Source organism: Rhincodon typus, chromosome 16 (assembly GCF_021869965.1).
Source record: "Rhincodon typus isolate 14 chromosome 16, sRhiTyp1.1, whole genome shotgun sequence".
Lineage (NCBI taxonomy): Eukaryota > Metazoa > Chordata > Chondrichthyes > Orectolobiformes > Rhincodontidae > Rhincodon > Rhincodon typus.
Window position 1 is genome coordinate 25893839 of NC_063347.1, and position 21927 is coordinate 25915765.

The window sequence follows — 21927 nt, forward strand, 5'->3', positions numbered from 1 at the left end:
CGGGCCTAGACCCTTCATCAGAAAAGCTTTTCTGATGAAGGGTCTAGGCCCGAAACGTCAGCCTCTCTGCTCCTATGATGCTGCTTGGCCTGCTGTGTTCATCCAGCCCTGCACCTTGTTGAGTCAGTGGAGGTAGATTGGTTCCCTCGCCTAACAAGAATCTAAGATTATCTGAGGTAAATGCAAATGTGGAATTTGAAGCACAAACAGATCAGGCATAATTTCACCGAATAGTAAAGCAGACTATTCTGCCCCTATTTCATATGTTAGTATGTTTGCGCTAAAGTAGACTAGAATATTTGTTTAGCTTGATGAGAAAGGAGAAATCCCCAGTGCAATCCTCACATTGCAAGTCAGTTCTAGAATCAGGAATGACCTAGTTGGGAAAACAAAAAGGAAGCAGTCCATTGAGAGCAACACAATAGCTTTAAGCTGTTTACAGAAGAATGAAATGTCCACTTTATGGACAGACCTAAGCATAACTGTTGTCAGGGATTGTTGGCTCTATTCAAAATTACATGGATGAATCTTCTGTTATTGGAAGAAAAGGCTGCTTACTAAATAATGTTCATAAATATTGCATTTAATTAGTTTGTTTAGATGAAAGTCTTAGGCATTGAAATCTTGCATGATCCTTCCTGTCAGTTACTTCAAGTTCAAATATCTTTTTAAAAGTTATCAGTCTTTACAGAAATTCTAACATAATTGTATATTAAAAGAATTATTATATTTGACACCAAAGGTTTATTGTACCCCTTTTGTTTTTAAGGTAGTCCAACTCCAAACTAAGGTGTCCAAACATAGTTACAAATTCCCAATACAATTCCTGAAAAGGAAACAGAACAAATGAAAAACCTTCTGTACTTAACCAAAATTAAGAACATAATCTTTACCTTGTTGCAAACATGGCTCTCAAAGATGAGAAAGTAGCAGCATCTTCTTTTAAAGCCTTGAGTTCATTACGCAGCTTCAATATGGTCTCAGTGACCATAGCTTTCTCGATCTCATATTTACTTTTTAGATTTGTAAGGGCTACCTCAGCAGTCTAAAGGATAAATACAACTTTATAAAAATCATGCAAAAATATTAATTATTAAATTAAAAATGCAATGTAGAACTATAAACTATTTGCATTAATGGTGATAATTAAATTTGAGCTGTTGAAGGCATTGTAAAAATTGTGCACATGAACACCATTTCCATTACATGTAGATTTGGGATGATGGCTACATTAATTGAAGTGCACTTGAAAATAAGTTGGTGAACATTAATAGCTCACTGATTAAAGTTAAATTTGTTGATGATCCTACCAACTAGATATATATATAACTAAAGGTTTGATTAAGCCACAATTATTATTGAAGCGTGTGTACCTCATAGTTTGAAATGTTTCCTACCTGCTTGTTCGCTTTGAGTACTGTCCTCAGTGTTGCTATTTGCTCTCTCTTGGTACTTAACAAGGACTTCAGTTTCAAGATCTCATCCATAAATACTTCTTTGTCTTTGTCTGCCGCTGGCCCGAGTTCAGGTGATGCAGGACGCTGTTTGGATAGTTCTGTTGATCTATCAACTGCTTTTTGAAGGTGCTTGATTTGGTCTCGAATGACAGCAATCAGGTTGTAAATGTTCATTGGCTCTTTACGTGGATCACTGGAGTAAGACATTGGGGAGGGCAAAGGTGAACCAGATGATGATACAGTGTCTCCATTACCATTTTCAATTTTTCCCATCTCTCCTGGAAAAAGTCCCTTTGTCAGCAGAACTGGTGATCTTCTTTCTTTACCTTCTGGACTACTGCGAACACCTTTGCCTTCCTTGAAGTAATCCAGAATCACCCGGTTGGGTGTCTCATTGTTGCACATACAAACATGGTTGTACAGATTTGCCAATTCTTCACTGAAAGTGACCAGCTCATCTTGAGCAACAGTCAAGCTACCTTGGGTTCCTTCAGCTACCTCACTCACTTTCTTCAGTTCCTTTTCAAGACAGATTACCTGGTCCCGGTCCTGTTTATTAGTTTTTTCCAGTAGTGCAAGTTTTTCTGTCAATACTTGAATTTCACTTTCATTTCTTGCCTTCTCTTTCTCATATTTGTTCTCATTATCAGTGTACTTGGCCTTCAGATTTTTTAGTTCTTCCTTTAGTTCATTTACATCAGCTATCGCTACCTTGTACTTGCACTCCAGAATCTCAGGTCCATTTATGTCTACCTCATAGTAATCTCCATCTTCATGACTGTCTCGCTCTTTCTCATTATCAAGTGAAGTTTGTCGTTCTTTGCTAGCCTGCAGTTTCTTCATAGCACTGACATGCTCGGTGAGTCTGCTAACTTTTTCATGCTGTTCTGACAAAGCACCTCTTGCATGTTCTAACTGCTTTTGGGACTCTTGGAGAGTAGCAAGTAAGGTGGTCTTCTCCCTTTCTACCTAAAATGCACAGCAGTAATAAAGTTAAGAAATAATGAAAAAAACATTGCATTAATATCAGACTTATCACACCTCCAGGGCATCTCAAAGCACTTTACAACCTGAAATAATTTGAAGTGTAGTCACTGCCACAGTATAAGAAAATATGACGATCGAGTTGCGCACACCACTGTCCTATAATAGCAATGAAATAATGATTGGAAAAGCTGTATTTCAGTGAAGCTGGTAATGGATTAATATTAACTGAAGTGCGAGAGATCTCAGGCAAACCATTTACTAATTTCATCCATAAATATGGCATATTGAAAAAGAATTATTTATAAAATTATACAATTAGGCTCTGGGAAGTGGTCACAAAACAGTGAACTATAAAGCAGACTATTCAATATATGTCCTAATTGCCAAAACCACCTCTAGTCTAAAGTACTCATATTCCTACTTTGGTGGAAATCTATTATCAAGCACACTTGTACGTAGCTATGGATTTTGAGGGCTGACATTTTATTTCCAGGTCCCAAGTCTGCCATCACAATGAACTGAGAGTTGGAAACCCATTAATATTTGCAGTAATATCCAGAGGAGAACTGTGTAGGTAGCAGGTATTTAATTATCAGTTTATGGAAGTCCTGGCCGATTCAGAATAGCAGAGTGGTCCCAGGAAGTGGAAGGTTAAGGGGAGAATGCCAGCACAAATAGAATATCAGTCTCAATGTCAGAGGTAGGAGCTGTTACAATAGATAGGAGATGTTAAGGTCACCTCCATTTCAAGTTGCCAGCCACAAATTAGCTAAGCAAGACAATCAGGAGGGCTGGGTCCAGAAAGTTAGGGCCTTTAGGCATTGAAGGCAAAGCTCTCCATAGTAATAAACACTGCAGCAACAGTCGCTGATGTTTAGAGTGGCAGCTGCAGGTTTTGTTGACAATTCTAGCTGCATTGCAAACTGAGAGGCTTCATAATGGTCTCCTGACATGATTGGTAGCCTATCCTCTGAACTAAATATATAGTCATGGTCAGGAAATTACTCTTAAGCCATCTGGTGGCTTAATTACCCACCATGTTCAGATGGATGGCTGTGTACAAGACCTGACAACTCTCCAAAATTACGAGCAGTTAGGACCATATGAGACTTGGGAGCATGAAACCGTAACTTCACTTGCCTCCTCAGCCAAATTAAATTTCTGCAACATTAAATGATAAATCTCAGTGGGAAACAAAAATTGTGTTTGCTTCAATGGATCGTTCAGGTAAGCAGTTTTCTCTTTGTTAAAAGACATTTGCTTTAAAAGTACAGCAGCAACCCAATATCCAAAGCTTCAGAAGTCTGTTGCATTATTTTAGTTATATGATGCAACTTGATCTATAAAAAAAGCTTCTATTATTGGAGAGTTTTTCAATTCTTAAGATATACTTAAAATAGGATTAAGACTGCCTCTTGAACTGCATGCAAGTTTTTACTGCACCAAACTTTGAACAATGGTTTAAAATCTTTCAAGCCAGGTATAGCTTAAATGCAGCAGCTTTAAAATTTGAAACAGAACAGGGTCTACATAGATAGGGTCTATAAGATGTTTCAATAAACATTTATATCTAATGTTACTGCATTAATTCATCATGGTATCTGTACTGGTCCCCATCCACAGAGGAGGTAATGGTCTATAGGTATTATCACGAGACTATTAATTCAGAAACTCAGCTAATGTTCTGGGGATCCGGGTTCGAATCCTGCCACAGCAGATGGGATTACATTAAAATTTGGTTTCAATTAATAAAAATATCTGGAATTAAGAATCTATTGATGACCATGAAACCATAGCCGATTGTTGGAAAAACTCACCTGGTTCACTAAGGTCCCTCAGGGAAGGAAATCTGCCATCCTCACCCAATCTGGCCTACACGTGACTCCTGATCCACACCAATGTGGCTGACTCTCAATTGCCCTCTGAAATGGCCTAGCAAGCCACTCAGTTCAAAGGCAGCTAGGAACAGGCAATAAATGCTGGCCAGCCAGCGATGCCTGTGTCCCACAAGTGAATAAAAATAGTGCAATAATTTCAGCATGCTATAATACTGTTTATTTATGAATTTAAAGCAAATGGTTAAACTGAGTTCTCATTTAATATATGAAAATGTTTATGCCAAATATTGTTTTGGCTACACACAATTTTAAAATACAACATTACTATGCATCTTGAAAATATAACTATCCTAAATAGCACTTCTGATTAACAAAGTTGAAGGTAGTGATAAGTTACTTCTTAGCATCCTTACAAAAAGGAGAGAAGTATATAGCATAATATTGCACCACTTGCTGGATATTATAGCCTATTTTTTAGAAGGGCACCACAACGTCCTATTTCAGATCATTTAAATCTAGGTGATTTCTACCTAGATCTTAGATTTCACAATAATAGTTATATCATCAGGTGTTTGCACTGAAAACCAGCAAGTTCACATAAGAAATGGCAGGGAATCAGTGGGGACATCATCCAGATCATTTCTTTAATTATATAACTGAATCACTGGCTCAAGAACATAATGTGCAAAAACTTCACCATACTGCATTCTCAGTAGAAAAATCTCAAAGTGAGAAATAATGTAGAGATGGCAGAACAATGTAAATTAAATTATTATACTGTTAGTTAATACAATTATTATTGAATTGTGTTTTTAATGACTATTTAAGAAATATTGCAATACTCTGTGCAGCAAATACTCCTGCATGCATTTTAGGAATGTTGTTTTCAAAAAAACTGAAACAAACCAGCACAAATTATCTGGAAGAAAATGTATATAACTTGATCAATTTAAGGGTTGAATGTTTCAGAAAAGCCCTTTTGTCCAATTGTATAATTTTACTTTTCATCAAGTTTTATTTGAGCAAAAGAACTATGTAAATCAAGTTACATATGCCAATATATGAACATATATATGAACATATGAAGTAGAAGCAGGAAGAGGCCATTCAGGCCCGTGCGCTTGCTCCATCATTCAATAAGATCATGGCTAGTCTGATTGCTCCACTTTCCCATCCATCTCCAATAGGCTTTCTTTCCCTTGTTTATCAAGTATCCACTTACTCCTGTCTTAAAGACTGCACTTCCACGGTCTTTTGAGGAAGAGTTCTAAATTCAGAGGAATCATTTCTTCTTATCTGTTTTAAATCTGCAACCTCTTACTTTGAAAGTAATTGTTAATTCTAGATTCTCCCACAAGAGAAAACATACTTTGCACATCCACCAAGAAACACACCATTCCTTCAAGGTCATTGGGACAAAATCCCGTAACTCCATACCTAAGAACACTGTGGGTGCACGTACATCCCAAAGACTGCAGTGGTTCAAGCAGCAGCTCACCACCACCCTTCTCCAAGGCAATTAGGGATGCATGACAAATGTTGGCCTAGTTAACGATATTCACATCGCATGAATGAATGCTAGAGAACGGTCAAGACTCCTCAGGACCAAGTGTTTCAATCAAGCCGACACTTACTCTAAACTGCAGTAGATACAAGCCTACAAACATGGCCTTCTAAAAAACTTTCCTCAAAAGACAACTTGCCCAATCCAGATATTAGTCTGGTTTGAAGCAATTCAGAGATTCACTAATGTCCTCTTCAAGCTGCTTGGCTGGTCTGAGATTCTGTGCCCAGTTCCAGTGTCACTCTTGTCAATCAGAAAAGGACCCATTTTAAGTTGACCATGCTGGTTAGTTAGCCAATCTGTCTATGCTACTATGTTACTCCTTACACTACAAGCTCTTATTTTCCACAATAACCTTGGATGAGGCACATATCAAATGCTTTCTGGAAATCCAAACACTGATCATAGGCCTCTGAGGCACAGTGGTAGTGCCCTACCTGAGCCAGGAGACCCAAGTTCAAGTGCCAGAAATGTAATAACATCTCTGAACAGGTTGATTAGAAAATATCCCAACATATTGATCAAATGCCCTGTAAAAACAGTTTACGCTACTTCCTCAAAAATAATCCAACAGGGCAGTTAAATATAATCCTCATTCCTCAAAATAGTGTTGACTCTGCCTGAAGCCTTGAATTTTTATAACTGTCCTACTATAACATCTTTACTAACAGCTTCTAACATCTTCCTGAAGACAGATGTGAAGTTTCCTGCTTTGTCTCCTTTTTGTATTAGCAAGTTACATTCGTTATTTTCCAATGTAACGGAACTTTACCCGAATCTAGGGAATTTTGGAAAATTAACAGCAATGCATCAATGATCTCACTAGTCACTTATTTTCACACCCTAGGATGAAGTCAGTCGGGACTCAGGGCACTTGTTAGCCAGCAGCTCCAAATATTGCTTAAAGCATGCAGGATGCCTGTAGAAAACTGCTGAAAAGGAAACAGGAAACTAACAAAATGTTCACTTAAAGTCTGCTCTGTACATCGCTCAATTTATGTAAAAACAAACTATCAGTGAAACCATCCAACATCAACCATGGAGTAACCATTTTCTTGCCAGTATTTTACTAAATTGTTCAAAATATTACATAATAATTACAAATATAAAATAAGTTATAACACTAAATCTGATTAAATGATCATAAAGTGATACATAGGAAGTTCATAAAACTGCCAAACTCAGCATGTAACAATTAAAAAAAAAAACATATACCTGCATCAGCTGCTGTTTCAGTTTTTGAATTTCAGAAATATTCAGTTCACTTAGCAAATCGGACACCAAACTTGGTGCTGGCTTAAAGACATCATTTTTCTTAGGAGTGGGGAGCTTATTATCGCCATTCATTTTGCTGAGGCTGTTGTTTTCATAACCATTAACCATCTCATCATTGTTTGGCTCATTGCCATCATCGCTAAACTTCAATCCATCCAGAGATATATTCAATTGACTAGTATACATCGAATCATTGATATTCATATAGTGAGATAATTCTTTCCGCATATTGTTCTTCTGTTCACGCTCATTCTTCAACGTCTCCAGGGATTCCTCAAGTTGGCGTTCTGCTATTTCTTTCAGTCTGATGGCATCTTCTAATTGGCTGTTGAGGAATTCTGTATCTTCCTCAAGTCTTTTAATTTCATGTTTAAGACCTTCAAATTCAACCTGCATTGTAACAATGTAACAAAGTAACAATCTTAAATTTCTGAGCAGAGTGACATTCTATGTTCACTAGTAATCAAATTTATGGTTGAACTGAGCTCTCAGAAACTCTATCCATAAATATGTCGGTGTTTATCTGCACAACATGGGGTAAAGGAATATGCAAATTCAAAAACCTTTCATTTGTTTGAATAACTGGTTATTTCAAATAAAAAAAATCATGAATTGTGAATACAAGAACAAACGCACCTAGAAAATTTCTCCATTCCTGTAACAGCGAAGAACTTTTCGAATTATTGCTTTTTTAATATATATTTTCTAATGCTATGGTCAGGCACTGTGCAAGATGTGCCTTATTGTGAAGTAACAGATTCTCATTTCATGACTTGTGTAATTGAAGCAGTACTGTGCAATGTCAACATTGGACAAAGGTGAATACTTTCTGGTCTAGCATAGAAATACTTCCTACTTTTCAAAAGTTAAATGTTTAAGGACTGTACGAAGTACAGTTTTAGTCAAAGTCAATGCTCTGCTGATAAATACTGCATGAGTTTAGTATGACTTCACTTTGATGTCAGTAAACATTAAAGGAAGGAGAGAGAAGTTGGGCCATTCTGAGCTTTGAACTGTTAAGCAAGAATGCTGCAATTATTTTGCCTATTTTTCTGATCAAAAGAAATGTGATGTTGCCAGTAGTGCCATGTTGGCTCATTCCAAGGTCAAAACAAGTTATAGCTTCTTATTTCCCTACTCTCTATCTTTACCTTTCAATGCATCCATGCTGTTCACCCAAACTACTCGCTGCAGTAGCTTGTACCACTTTTTCATGAAGAATTCTCTCTTAAGAGTATTGAATTTATTACCAACTAACTTATAATAAAAAATCCCATGGCTTTGCTGGCTAATAGCCCTCAAGAAGATGAGCTGTCTTCTTGAACGGAGCTGCTGTGATGTAGGTCCACACAAACGACTGCGAGGAAGGATGTTCCAGCATTTTGAGCTAGCAGTAAAGGAACAGCAATATGATGTCAGGATGGTGGGAGGCTTTGAGAGGAACTTAAAGTCATACAGTGCAGAAAAGACCCTTCAGCCCATCAAGTCTGCACTGACAATAACTATCACTAAAGGCATGCTGATCCCAATTTCCTGTACTTGTCCCATATCCTTGTATGTTATGACATTTTGTCTTCATCCAAATACTTTTTTAAAGGTTTAAAGATTTATACTACCTCTACTACCTTCCCTGGCAGTGTGTTCCAGATTCTCACCACCCACAGGGTGGAAATGTTTTTTTCTCAAATCCCCTCCAAACTCCTGCTCCTTTCCCTAAAACAATGCCCCCTTGTGATTAACAGCTCAACCAAGGGGAACAGCTGCTCCCTCTAACTACCCATACCCCTCCATCTTAGAAACCTCAATCAGGTTTCCACCACACCCTGTTCTCTCCTTAAAGCTCAACTGCTCCATCCCAGGGAACTCCATGCTGAACGTCTTCCATACCTCCTCTAATGCAATCACATCCTTCTTGTAGTGAGGTGATCAGAACTGCACACAGTACTCCAGCTGTGGCCCAAGCAAAGCTCACAACAACTCCAATACTACCTCCTTGCTCTTATACTCTATGCCACAACTGATGAAGGCAAGTGTCCCATGTGCCTTCTTAACTATTTTATTCACTTGCTCTGCCAACTTCAGGGATCTGTGAAATAACTACCCCAAGACCCCGCTGGTCCTCTAAGCTACCCAGTAACTTGCCTTCATTAAATACACCCTCATTTTGTTTTTTCTTCCAAAGTGCATCATCTCACAATTTTAGGGCTAAATACAATCTACCACTGGTCGACCCATCTGACCAACCCATCTACATCTTCCTGTAACCTACAACATTCTTTGTCACTATTAACCACTCTACCAATCTTGGAGTCATCTGCAAACTTCCTTAACATTCCCTCCCATATTTTCATCTAAATAATTTCTATATATAAAAATAAACAATAAGGGTCCTCGTGGAACCCCTCTGGATACAAGTCTCCAGTTACTAGAACAGCCTTCTACCACTACCCTTTGCATCCAATTACTAAGCCAGTTTCTGATCCATCTTGCCAAGTTTCCCTCAATTCCATGTGCTTTAATCTTCTCTGCCTCCCGGGTAGGACCTTGTCAAAAGCTTTGCTAAAATCCATATAAGCCACATTAACTGAACTTACCTCACCCACACACACGAGCATTTTTTTGGAAAATTCTAAAAATTTGTTACGCATAACCTCAGTTCAACAAAGCCAAGATGCCGATCCCTAATTAAGATATGCTTTTCAAAGTGGGTATTAATTCTCTCATTCAGTATTCTCTCCAACATCTTCCCTACCACTGACATGAGACTCACTGTTCTGTAGTTTCCTGGTTTATCTCTACCACTTTCCTTGAAAATGGAACCACATTAACTGTCCTCCAGTACTCTCATACTTCCCCTGTGGAGAAGGAGGAATTAAAATTTGAGTCAGAGCCCCTGCAATTTCCTGCCTTGCCTCTCAGAGCAGCCAGAGATGCAATTCATCCAAGCCAGGGAATTTTTCTGTTTTTAAGTCCATCACAGCCTCCAAAACCACCCCATTTCCTGTGTCAAACTGTGCAAGTTCCTCAGTCCCTTTTCCTAAATTTCCTATCCATGTCTCCTTTTCCAAATTGAAGAGAAGTATTCATTCATCATCCTTCTAATATCCTGTGGCTTCACACATGGACTGCTCCCTTGGCCTCTAACGGGCCCTACTCTTCCCCTGGTTAACCGCTTCCCTTTCATTTACTTATAAAATATCTTGGGGTTCTCCCTAATCCTGTTTGCAAATCCTTTTTCATGCCCTCTTTTTGCCCTTCTAACAGCTTTCTTTAGTTCCCTCTTGAACTTCCTACATTCTCTAGAGCCACAGCCAAATTGCTCCCTTTGGACTGGCTAAAAGCCTTTCTATTCTTCCTCATCCAGTCCTGAATTGACCTCGATATCCAGAGTTTCATTAACATATTGCTCCTATATTTCACCCTAAAGGGTACATGTTGGATCTATACTCTCCCTTTTCTGAATGTCCCCAAGACTGTGCTGTAGACTTACCTGCAAGGTGTTGTTCCCAGTTAACTTTCACCAGATCCTACTTTATTTTAATAAAATCTGCCTCCTCCCAATCCAAAGCCGTCTTTTGCAATCCATCTTTCTCCTTGTCCGTACTCTGTTGTGGTTGCTATCACTAAAATGTTCCCCCACTATGACGTTGAACATTTGTCTGGCTTTGTTCACTAGAACCTGATCCAGCACTGTGCCACCCTTTGTTGGGCCTTCTATATATGGATACAAAAAAACTCCCCTGAATACATTTCAAGAAATCCACCCCCTCTAAATCTTTAACACTATGACTACCCCAATTCATGTTGGGAAAGTTGAAACCCCCTAGTATAATTACCCAAGTATTACTCATACATACCTCTGTGAACTGTCTACATATTTGCCACTGACTCTTGGGGGGCCTATGATACTTTCCCAGTAATGGTGACAGCCCCCTAACATTCCTAAGTCTCTCCACAAAGCCTTGTTTGAAGACGTTTCTAAGATATCATCTCTTCTTATTGCAGTAATTGACTCCATAATTAATAGTGCTACTCCATCACCCTTTTTTTTTTTTAAAAACACCCTCCTCTGACTTGCCTAAAGATCCTATACCCCAGAATGTTGAACTGTCAGTCCTATCCTGCCCTCAGCTATGTTTCTGTGATGGCAACAAGATCCACTCCCATGTGCTAATCCACCCCTTTAACTCATCAGGCTTACCTATTACACTCTTAGCATTAATGAAAAGATCACCCAGCTTTGCCTTACTGTCTTGTCACTCTCAATAGCTGAACTCACTATGACTTGCTTCCTTTGCTATAGCATGATGTGCCTCTATTTCATCAATATTCTGTGCCCACTCTCCCTGCCAGACTAATTTAAACTCCTCCCAACATCATGAGCAAACCTACCTGCAAGGATGTTGGCTCCAGTGCAGTTCAGGTGCAGACTGTCCCATTTGTAACTTCCATAAAAATCCAGTGACCCAAGAGTCTAAAACCCTCTCTCTTGCACCAGATAATCGAGCTGTACATTCATCTGTTCTATTTTCTTATTTCTATACTCACTAGCACATGACACCAATCCAGAGATTAGAACTATTGAGTTCCTGCTTTTTAATCTACTACTTAGCTGCCTGAATTCTTAATGCAAGATCTAATTTCTCACTTTGCCCATTGCTACTAATATGCACCACAACCTCTAACTCATCACTCTGCCCTCTCAGGATGCTCTGCAGCTGCTCAGTGACATCCCTGACCCTGGCACCAGGGAGGCAACACACCATCCTGGAGTCAGGTCACAATATTCTGGGAAGGAGACGACTGGCTAATTAACTCAATAGGCTTCTTTATGCTATGCACAACACCAACCAGTGAAGAGATTTCTCCAGTTTCCTGTTTTACCCGGTGTCCCTAATACCACATTTCACAAACTATTGACTTGATAGAGTGTAGTACTCTGAACTCAAATTTAGCTCTTTTGCCTATGTTCTAACCAAGACTCTAATAAGGAGCTTAGGGGGCCCTGGCAGAACCCAAACTGAGCAGGTTGCTTACAGTCTCTAGTTCTGGTTCTCCAACAGTTCTCCAACATTTTCTCCACTTCAACAGTTCTTCCACTATCCTGACGGGCCACTATCAAGTCACCACTTAGCTTCCTGTTTTCTAGGAGTCCAAATCTGTTCAGTGTTTTAAGACGAAGTTCTAGTATAATTCTTGTGACTTTTGTTTGTATCTTTTCCAAAGTGAAACTCAGAAGGCACACAAGGGAGGATTTTATAACTCACCTGGTTTTGTTTAAGTACAGAGACTTGTTTCTGAAGAGAGATGTTTTCATCTTCAAGCTCAGAGTAATCTTGCAAAAGCCTTGCTTCACGGAATTTATATTCTTTAATATCATCACGTAGGCGATTCCTCTGGAGCTCCACAACTTGACTGCTCTAGAGAACAAAAATAAAATTTCAAACTTTATCCAATTTGAAAATCCAGACAACCTGCTAAGTTTGCATTGTTTTTAAACCATTACCAGCAAATAAATTCTGTCATCACAAAACCAGATTAAAGGTGTAATGACATAATTTTTCAGTTTATGGTTAAAACTTAATAATTTTAATCACTGAATCACCATCTCATTAACCAGGTATGAATCAATCAATCAATCTGAAGATTGAAAAGTTCACGGTTCATGCAATACCCAATGAAAATTACCTTGGTTTTTGCTTAGACAATGCAGTCCTATCTTGTTCCATGGCAAATAAGTTTAAAATTAGTAACTATTGTATGCTGCAAAATGGCACATTAATGTTTGTTTGATATAGTGATCCATTACTTATGAAAGCACTCAAAAACCCAATAATTATATACTGTATCATTTCCATGTTCAGAAAACAGATGAACAAAAAAATTCATAAATACATAAATAAGACTTAGATTATGGCTAGTTGAGCTCCAGTGGTGCTACTTCAGAGCGGAGATTAGAACGGAGATAAGGTGTGGTGTAGAAATCAGTGTGAATTACTCCCTAGTAATAACCATGCAAGCAACAATGTATTAATAGTCTCATGGTGAGCAGACGTTAGATCCCAAAAAGCAGACACAAAGAATACGCCTTTTCTTTCAAGGTACACATGTAATGCATCTACAAAACATCTTTGAACACATAGCCAATTCATACAAAAATATCAAAGCTTAAAACAAATAAACGTTAATGCTATTTCACAGAAGATATAAATATGCACTGGATTCCTGACAAAAACTCAAAAATACTGCTTCTAATTTTATTTCTTTTATGATTTAGTCAGCAAAGCCAATTACAGACTCAAGTACTTGTGAAGAGTATATTTCTACTTCTGTTCAGAAGCAATAGTAGTAAATTGGTCTAGTATAGCTGCTTTCATCTTTTTAAAATTGAGGCCCTAAAGTGTGGAAATTAATCTCAATGGTTCTAAATAATAATTTTAAATGAGAAAACTACAGAGGACAGGTTGTTTAAACATGGAGGATACCAAACCACTAAATGGCAGATTGGGCTTTCTTCATGTTGGGAAAATTGAAGCTAGAAGAAATAGTCCTTACAAGAAGCAAGGGGTCACTGGAAGAGAGGCAGATTGTAATCAGATTCTGGATGTTGACTGGTCCTCCAAGAGTGGAATGTGGGCACCACTCGCTGGCCAGCATTTATTGCCTGTCCCTAGTTGCCCTGGAGAAAACAGTAGCGAGATATCTTACTCAACTGCTGCAGTCCACCTAGTGTGGGATGACCCTGAACATCATTAGGGAGGGAATATCAGGATTTTGATCCAGTGATAGTGAAGGAAATGGAGATACATTTCCAAATCAGGATGGCTAGTGGCTTGGAGGGGAACTTGCAAACTGTGGTATGTATCTGCTGCCTTTGTCCTTCTAAATGAAAGGGATTGTGGACTTGGAAGGTGCTGCCTGAGGATCATTGACAAATTACTACAATGCATCTTCTAGATAGTACACACTGCTCTTCCTGAACAATGGTGGTGGAGGGAGTGGATGCTTGTGATGTGGTGACAATCAAGAAGCTGCTTTGTCCTGGATGGTGTCAAGCCTCTTGATTGCTGTTGGATCTGTACCCATCCAAGCAAGTGCGAAATATTCCATCACACCCCTGACCTGCACCTTGTAGGTGGTAGGCAGGCTTTGGGCAGTCAGGAAGTAAGTTACTCACTACATATTCCTGGCTTTTGACTTGTTCTTGGAGCCACTGTATTTATATGGCAAATTCAGTTGAGTTTCTGGTCAACGATAGGCCCCATGATGCTGATAGTGGGCATTCAGTGATGTTAATGTCATTGACAGTCAAGGGGCAGTGCTTAGATAGCCTGTTATTAGAGACGATCATTGCCTGGCACTTGTTTGGTGACAATGTTAATTAACACTTGTCATGCCAAGCCTGGATATTGTCCAGGTCTTGTTGCATTTGAACCCGACTGCTTCAGTATCTGAGAATTAGGGAATGGTTATGAACATTGTGCAGTCATCAGCAATAATCCCCACTTCTGACCTTATGATGAAGTTGCTTAAGAAGGCTGAGCCTAGAAATGTCCCCGAGAAACCCTGCAGAGATTTCACGGAGCTGAGTTACAGCAACCAAACCATCATCACTGTGCCAGATGTAACACCAACCAGTGGAGAGTTTGCCCCCGTCCCACCCCCAAATTGCCATGGATTCCACTTTTGGTAGGGAGCTTTGATACAACTCACACAAATACAGCCCTGATGTCAGAGATGGTTACACTCAACTCACCCCTTTTGTTCATGTTTGAATCAAAGCTGTAATGTGGTCAGGAGCTGAGTGGCACTGGCAGAACCCAAACTGGCTATCAGTGAGCAGGCGTTGCTTGGCAGGTGCTGCTTGATAGCTCTGTTGATGATATATTCCATCACTTTACAGATAATCAAATGTAGACTGACAGAGCGGTACTTAGCCCGGTTGTATTTGTCCTGCTGTATGTGTAAGGACATACATAGTCAATTTGCCACATGGTCAGGTAGCTGCCAATGTTCAGCTATACTGGAACAGCTTGGTTAGGGTTGTAGCAAGTTCTGTGGCACAAATCTTCAGTATTATTGCCTAAACATTGTTAGGGTCCACTGTCTTTGCAATATTCAATCCCTCCAAATGTTGCTTGACATCACATGGAGTGAATCAGTCTGGCTGCAGACTGGTATGTGATGCTGGGACCACTGGGAAGATGCCAAGATGGATCATCCATTTGGCACTTCCTGGCTGAGGATTGTTTGGGTTCTTCCATTCTGGAGGATGGGGATATTTATTTGTGGAGCTTCCTCCTCCAGTTAAAGTATCCACCAGAATTCGTGACTGAATGTGGCATAACTGCAAAGATTATATCTGATCTGTTGGTTGTGGGATTGCCTAGATCTGTCTATCACTGCTGCTTATGCTGTTTGGCATGCAAGTTGACCAGTTTGGTAGTTTCACCAGGTTGATACCTCATTTGCACTTATGCAGGCTGCTGCTTCTGCTATGCCCTCTTGCACTCTCCATTGAACAAGGGTTATCCCCTGGCTTGATAGTAATTGTTGAGTGAGGGATATGCCAGGCCTTTAGGTTTCAGAGTTTGTTGGAGTATGATTTGCTCTGTTGATGGCCCACAGTGCCTCATGGACACTCGGTCATTAGTTGCTAAATCTGATCAAGGACTGTCTCATTTAACATGGTGATAGTGCCACACGACACGATGGACAGGATAAACAATGCAAAGGCGGGACTTTGTCTCCACAAGGACTGTGCAGTGGTCACTCTTACTGACACTGTCATGGACAGATGCATGTGTAGCACGGAGGCTGGAGAGATTGAGGTCAAGTACATTTTCCCGCTTATTGGTTTTCCTCACCACCAACCACAAGTACATTTTGCACCCTTGCCACCTTGAAGTATTGTTCAACTTGGAAAAGTAGTGATTCATCAGCTAAGGGAGGACAGCACATGGCAAACAGCAAGAGGTTTCTTTATCCATGTTTAATCTAATACCATGAGACTTCATGGGATTCCTTTGGTTCAGGAAAGGTACCTGCATATGAGACTCTCTATCTAATGAGCATAAATGAGTATAAGACTGATTGTCAGAGTAGTTATTAACACACTTTGGATTGTTCAGCAACTGCTGTCCAATCATAAAATCACAAAAATATTTTTTAAACTTTGTAAGCACGAGCATGCTCTGAGCTAGATATACTCTGCCTGGTATGAACAACCAAAGGAACAAGCTACTTGATTCAGCCAATTGGTTGAGCAAAGAACTCCCCCCATCCCAGTTTCTTTCGGTTGGAGGGTTGTAGCCAGGTGTTTAAATGGAAGTAAGAAGACTTGAATCAAAAATTCGGTATGGGCACATTTGACCAGCTTTTGCAATAAGTTTTCAACTGGTTGCACGGATTAACAACACACACCAAAGCTGAAGAATCAAATACTGGACTGTGAATTTGTTCTTCCCATTTTCACTTTTGCTCATTTAATTTATTTCACACTCAGATTTGTACTCATCGTAATCTTATCCCAGATGAACCACAAGCAGCCTAAGTGTAAAACATAAAATGGTGCAAAATCTGATGACCAAGTTTAAAAAAAAGACACCTTTTAATGTCTCATTACTGCAATTGTAGTAATAAATTAGAACAAAACCAATCCAATAGGATTGGCCTCCTTCTCTGCTGTCATTCTTTAATTCTATAAAAACACAAAAGCCGATAATGTCCTTAGTCACTTTTGTCAAGTCTGTCTCCAATCAAAATCAAAACAACCACATTACAACATTGTGCTGAATCTCAAGAAATCTAAATTTAAATTCCAGCCTCCTCTGAGCAAATCTGATATGGTTATCAAAAGACTGGCTTGCCTGAAAAAGAATTCTTTTATATGACCTACTTAGATATAGCTCCTCCTTTTTCTGTAAATTTAATGTCAAAAGCTATAATAAAACAAAATGTGAATGTCATTTTCGGCACAGCAGATATTTTTAAAAATTCCCATTCACACCAAAAATAATCCACACTCGAAGGTCCTATCCTAACTGCTCTAATATCTACTGGGCGTATAAAAAGTCAGCTGGTAGCATTCAGCCATCATTTTGAGGTGCTTTGTCCAACAGGGGAAACAATCGAATTAAAAGAAATTTTGCAGAAAAGAATGTGCTCCATGCAACGAATCTGTTATATGGACAAGATATTGTTTTGACTGTACTTACAAATTTTAGTTTTCATTTGATTGGCAAGGATTCCTTGTTTACAAGTTTATACTCCAGCAGAAAGGAAAGAAGAGAATGAGTCATGTGAACAGTCTGAAAAGTTAAGCTTTTGCAGTTGTATACAGTTGGAATTCAGAAATTGAAAGACAATTCGGTTATAGACAGCTAATAAGCCTCTGCAGTAACAGATGTAACAAATTACAATGGCAAATAGCTAGACTCCATACACAATTTTTACTCATGCAAAGAAATAAGAAACTGAAAGCTCTTGGAGTTTTTCATCAAAATACTGATTTATAAACAAGTTGCGAGGGTTACAATGTAATTACACACACGTCTACAATCGCTTAGAAATGCTTATCATGTAATCCACTTTCAATCATGCTCTCTGTTGGGTGTTGGGAATAGCAGTTGATTATCCATAATAAAAGCAGTTTCTCCACTGCTAATATGCCATTTTGAAACATCTATTTTGAATTTACTTAGCACACGAAATGAAAGAAATCGTACTCTGAGCATTGGAATGATGTGCAAAGGTAGGGTTCCCAAGACAAGAATTCTAAAAGTGAGACAGGAAAGGGAGTCAATCGGTTAATCAATAATTATTCTATGGTTTGTGGATAAAATACTGAAATATGGAAACTTTGTTTTTTTAAAAAGTTCTGTAGTTACATGGCTTATAAAAATCAAGAAATTCTAGTAAAGGAAAAGAAACAATTGATTCAGCTTTCTAGCTCACTCTGAAGTGGTAAAGTTTATTAGATTCAAAGGCTTAAGCTAGCACAGTGAGTGGTCATGCAAAAAGAAATTAATTTAATTATAATCAGGATTAATTGATTGCTTATCTGAAGGACAATAAGGATTGCAAGGAAAATGAAGTCTTTCAATAATAGACAGATCGCTCCTGGACACCACTGTGATTCAAGGTGAACACATCTGCAATAAATATTTACAGCTTGAGCAGCTTTGGCTTAGAGTTTATCAGCTGGAGGCCAAACTACAGACACTGTGCCACATCAGGGAATGATAACTTTACAGCGTCACGTCATTCCAGGAGACCTTCACACCAGGTAGAATTGGGTCTTCTGTTTTGGTCACTGGTCAGGGAAAGGAAGGTGCGACTGTGATTAGGATTGTGAGCGAGGCAGAATAGGGGAACCAGAGGGCAGAATTGCAGGAACCTCAGCCTTTTCAAATTATTAAACACAGTAAAGGTTCTTTTAGCTTGTTTGGACAAGAGTGAGGGATTCAAGGTTCACAAACCGACCGTGGCACCATGGTAGAGATAGCCATTCAAGTTGGAGGAGCAAGAAGGAATGTACTGCTTATAGGGGGACAGTATAGTGAGGTGAATTGACACTGTTCTCTGCAGGAAACAGCAGGACATTTCGAAAGGATAGGAAGCTAGGACAAAGTGGAGGGGTGACTCTATAATTACGCTATTTGCACAATAGAGAGGGATGACCTAAGTTTGGAAAACAAGTATGTAGAAGCAGTTTGGGAAGAGAGGAGAAACAGTCAAGGCAAGAAGTCACTTGTAGGTGTGTTGTCTCAGCCCCCTTCACACTAACAACACAGTATGATGAAATATAAACTTACAGAATGGGAGTTTGTCACAAAGGTATGATGATATTCACATGGGATTTTAATCTACATGGAGATCAGAAAAATTGAATTTGCAAAAGTACCTTAGATGAGGATTTCATAGAATGTTTGAGATTGCTTCTTATAACAGCAAGGTCTGGAGCCAGAGAAGAGGCTATACTCGACAAGATATTGTGCAATGAAATGAGATTAATAGGTAATTTCACAGTACAGGTGCATATAGGTAGCAACAACCACAGTATCATTGAAGTTTGCTTTCCCTCAAACTGAATGTAAAGTGGATCTGAGACTAGAAATTGCTGGAGAAACTCCACTGGTCTAGCAACATCTGTGGGAGGAAAGCAGAGTCAACGATTCAAAAACTGTCCATCAGGAAGAAGAGTCACCAGACTTAACATTAAAGTCTGGTGACTCTTCTCCCTGATGGACAGTTTTTGAATCATTGACTCTGCTTTCTTCCCATAGATGTTGCCAGACCAGCTGAGTTTCTCCAGCAATTTTTTTTTTTCCAGATCTGAAGCATCCACAGTTCTTTGTTTTACTTTGGATCTAAGACTGGTATTTTAAACTTAAATGAGAACAAATGTGAGGGCATGAAAGCAGAACTAGGTAAAATGAACTGGCAAATTATCTTAAAAGGAGTGGCCATTAGATATGCAGTGGCAGACATTTAAGTAGATTCTTCAGAAGTCACAAAATAGATACAATCCAACAAGAAATAAAAATTATAAGCAGAGGATTCAATATCGTAGTTAATAGGAACCATTAAATAAAAAGAAAAAGCATATGACTATGCAATATTGAACACAAATCAGAAGATTAAACAGAATATATAAAATTCAAAGATTGACTAGCCAAGCTGAATAAGGAAGAACAAAATAGAGCAGGAGAGAAAGTTAACTTAGAATATAAACACATGCATTTCTATAGATATTTGGAAAAGTCAACGTGACTCAGCACAGTGGCTCAGTGGTCAGTACTGCTACTTAACAGCGCCAGGGACACGGGTTCGATTCCACCCTTGGCTGAAGGTCTGTGTGGAGTCTGCACATTCTGCATTGGTTTCCTCTGGGTGCTCCTGCTTCCTGCTGCAGTCCAAAGATGTGCAGGCTATGTGGATTGACCATGCTAATTTCCCAACAGTGATCAGGGATCTGCAGGCTAGATGGATTAGCCATGGGAAATGGAGGGTTACAGGGTCAGGGCAGGAGTATGGGATACTCTTCAGAGGATCAGCCATTTTGCCCATCAAGTTCACATCGTAGGGATTCTATGTATACTGTAGAGATTCTATGTCATTCTACTTAAGGTAATATTAGTACGGCCACATTTGAAGTGCTGCATGCAATTCCGGTCACCCTGTTATAGAAAAAAAGTGTTATTAAACTAGAATTATAAGAATGCTACTAAGACTGGAATGTTCGAGTTATAAGGAGAGGCTAGATAGGTCAGACCTTTTTACCCTTGGAATGTAGGAGGCTGAGGGGGCGACCTTACAGAAGTTGGTAAAATCATACGTAGTATAGATAAGGTGAATAGCCAAGGTCTTTTCCCCAGGGTAGGGAAGTCCAAAACTAGATGGCATTGGTTTAAAGTGAAAGGGGCAACAGTTAGGCCTAACAGCCTGGTTCTATGCTGTATACCTCTATGACTCTATCTAACTCTGTTCTTATAGAACCTGAGTGAGGGGAGTTAAAAATAGAAAGTAAGGAGATGGCAGATTAGATTGAACAGGTAAGTGGGACTAGCTTAGTTTGGGAAATTTGATCAGCATGGTTGTGTTGGAGCTAAGGGTCTGTTTCCATGCTGTATGACTAAGACTCTATAAATCTTGGTATTTTGCATCAATCTTCACTATAGCGGGTAGAAGTAACATCCTAAAAATAGCTGTAAATCAGGAAATGGTAGGGAGGAACAAACTCAAGAAAATTATAATCAGGAAAATAGTACCAGGCAAACTGTTGGAGCTGTGAGCTAAAAAGGTTCTGGATCCTGATGGTCTTCATCCTCAGTTCTTAAGTGTGGTAGCCAGTGAGATAGATGATACTTTGCATTTAACTTCTCAAAATGTCCAAGATCCAGGAAAGGTTCCATCATTTTGGAAAATAATACATATAAAACTTACTTAGCCAAAACAGAACAGAGACAGAAAGTAGGGGTCTGGATGCAATGCGGAGAGCGGGTGTGAATTTGATGGGCCAAATGGCCTGCTTCCACACTATAGGGATTCTATAAATGACTGGTGTGCAAATACAGCAAGCAATTAGGAAAACTAAATCGAATGTTATTACTTCGTGCAAGGGGAATTAAATACAGAAGTAGGCGAGTTATGCTTCAGTTATACAGGCACTGGTGAGACCACATCTACAGTAATCCTTTCTTTAAGAAAGGAGGCAAATGCTTTGGAAGAAGTTCAGAGAAAGTTAACTTGACTAATATCTGGAATGGGTATATTTTCTTACAAGGAAAGGTTGAACAGGTTAGGCTTGTATCCGCTGCAGTTTAGAAGTAAAAGTTGACTTGATCAAAACATAGAAGATCCTGAATATTCTTGATAGTGTGGTTTGGAAAGCATGTTTCCACTTGTGGAATCATTTCGAATGAGTGGGCCACTGTTTTAAAATAAGGGGTTGCCCATTTAAGACAGAGCTGATGAGATTTTCTCTCTCATTAGTTTCAAGAGTCTTTGGAACACCTGCTCAAAAAGATGTTGAAAGAGAGTGTTTCATTATTTTTAAGGCACAAATGGACAGATTCTGGATAATAGGCTGAAAGGTTATCAAACGTAGGCAGGAATCTGGAGTCATCAGATCAGCCATGATCGTCTTTAATAATGAAGCAGGTTTGAGGGGCCATGTGTCCTCCAGCTGCTCTTAATTCATACATTTGTAAGAAATTAGTATTCCTGCTCACAGAATGTCACCACTACTCAGCCAACCTTTCAAGATACATGTCATTGTATCCAGAGAGCTCTGATTCTGGTA

General features: G+C 39.1%; 1 protein-coding gene across 2 annotated transcripts in view; it reads right to left on the reverse strand.

Annotated features, from left to right (window-relative positions):
* LOC109932210 (protein bicaudal D homolog 2) overlaps nt 1–21927 on the reverse strand; it is a 229611-nt gene that overhangs the window by 23811 nt on the left and 183873 nt on the right. For both annotated transcript variants that reach the window (XM_020531437.2, XM_020531436.2), the window contains exons 3-6: nt 12389–12541; nt 7062–7511; nt 1398–2426; nt 894–1045 (exon numbers count right to left, since the gene is read on the reverse strand). In XM_020531437.2, the coding sequence (XP_020387026.1) occupies nt 894–1045; nt 1398–2426; nt 7062–7511; nt 12389–12541 (1784 nt within the window). The remainder of the gene's footprint in view (nt 1–893; nt 1046–1397; nt 2427–7061; nt 7512–12388; nt 12542–21927) is intronic.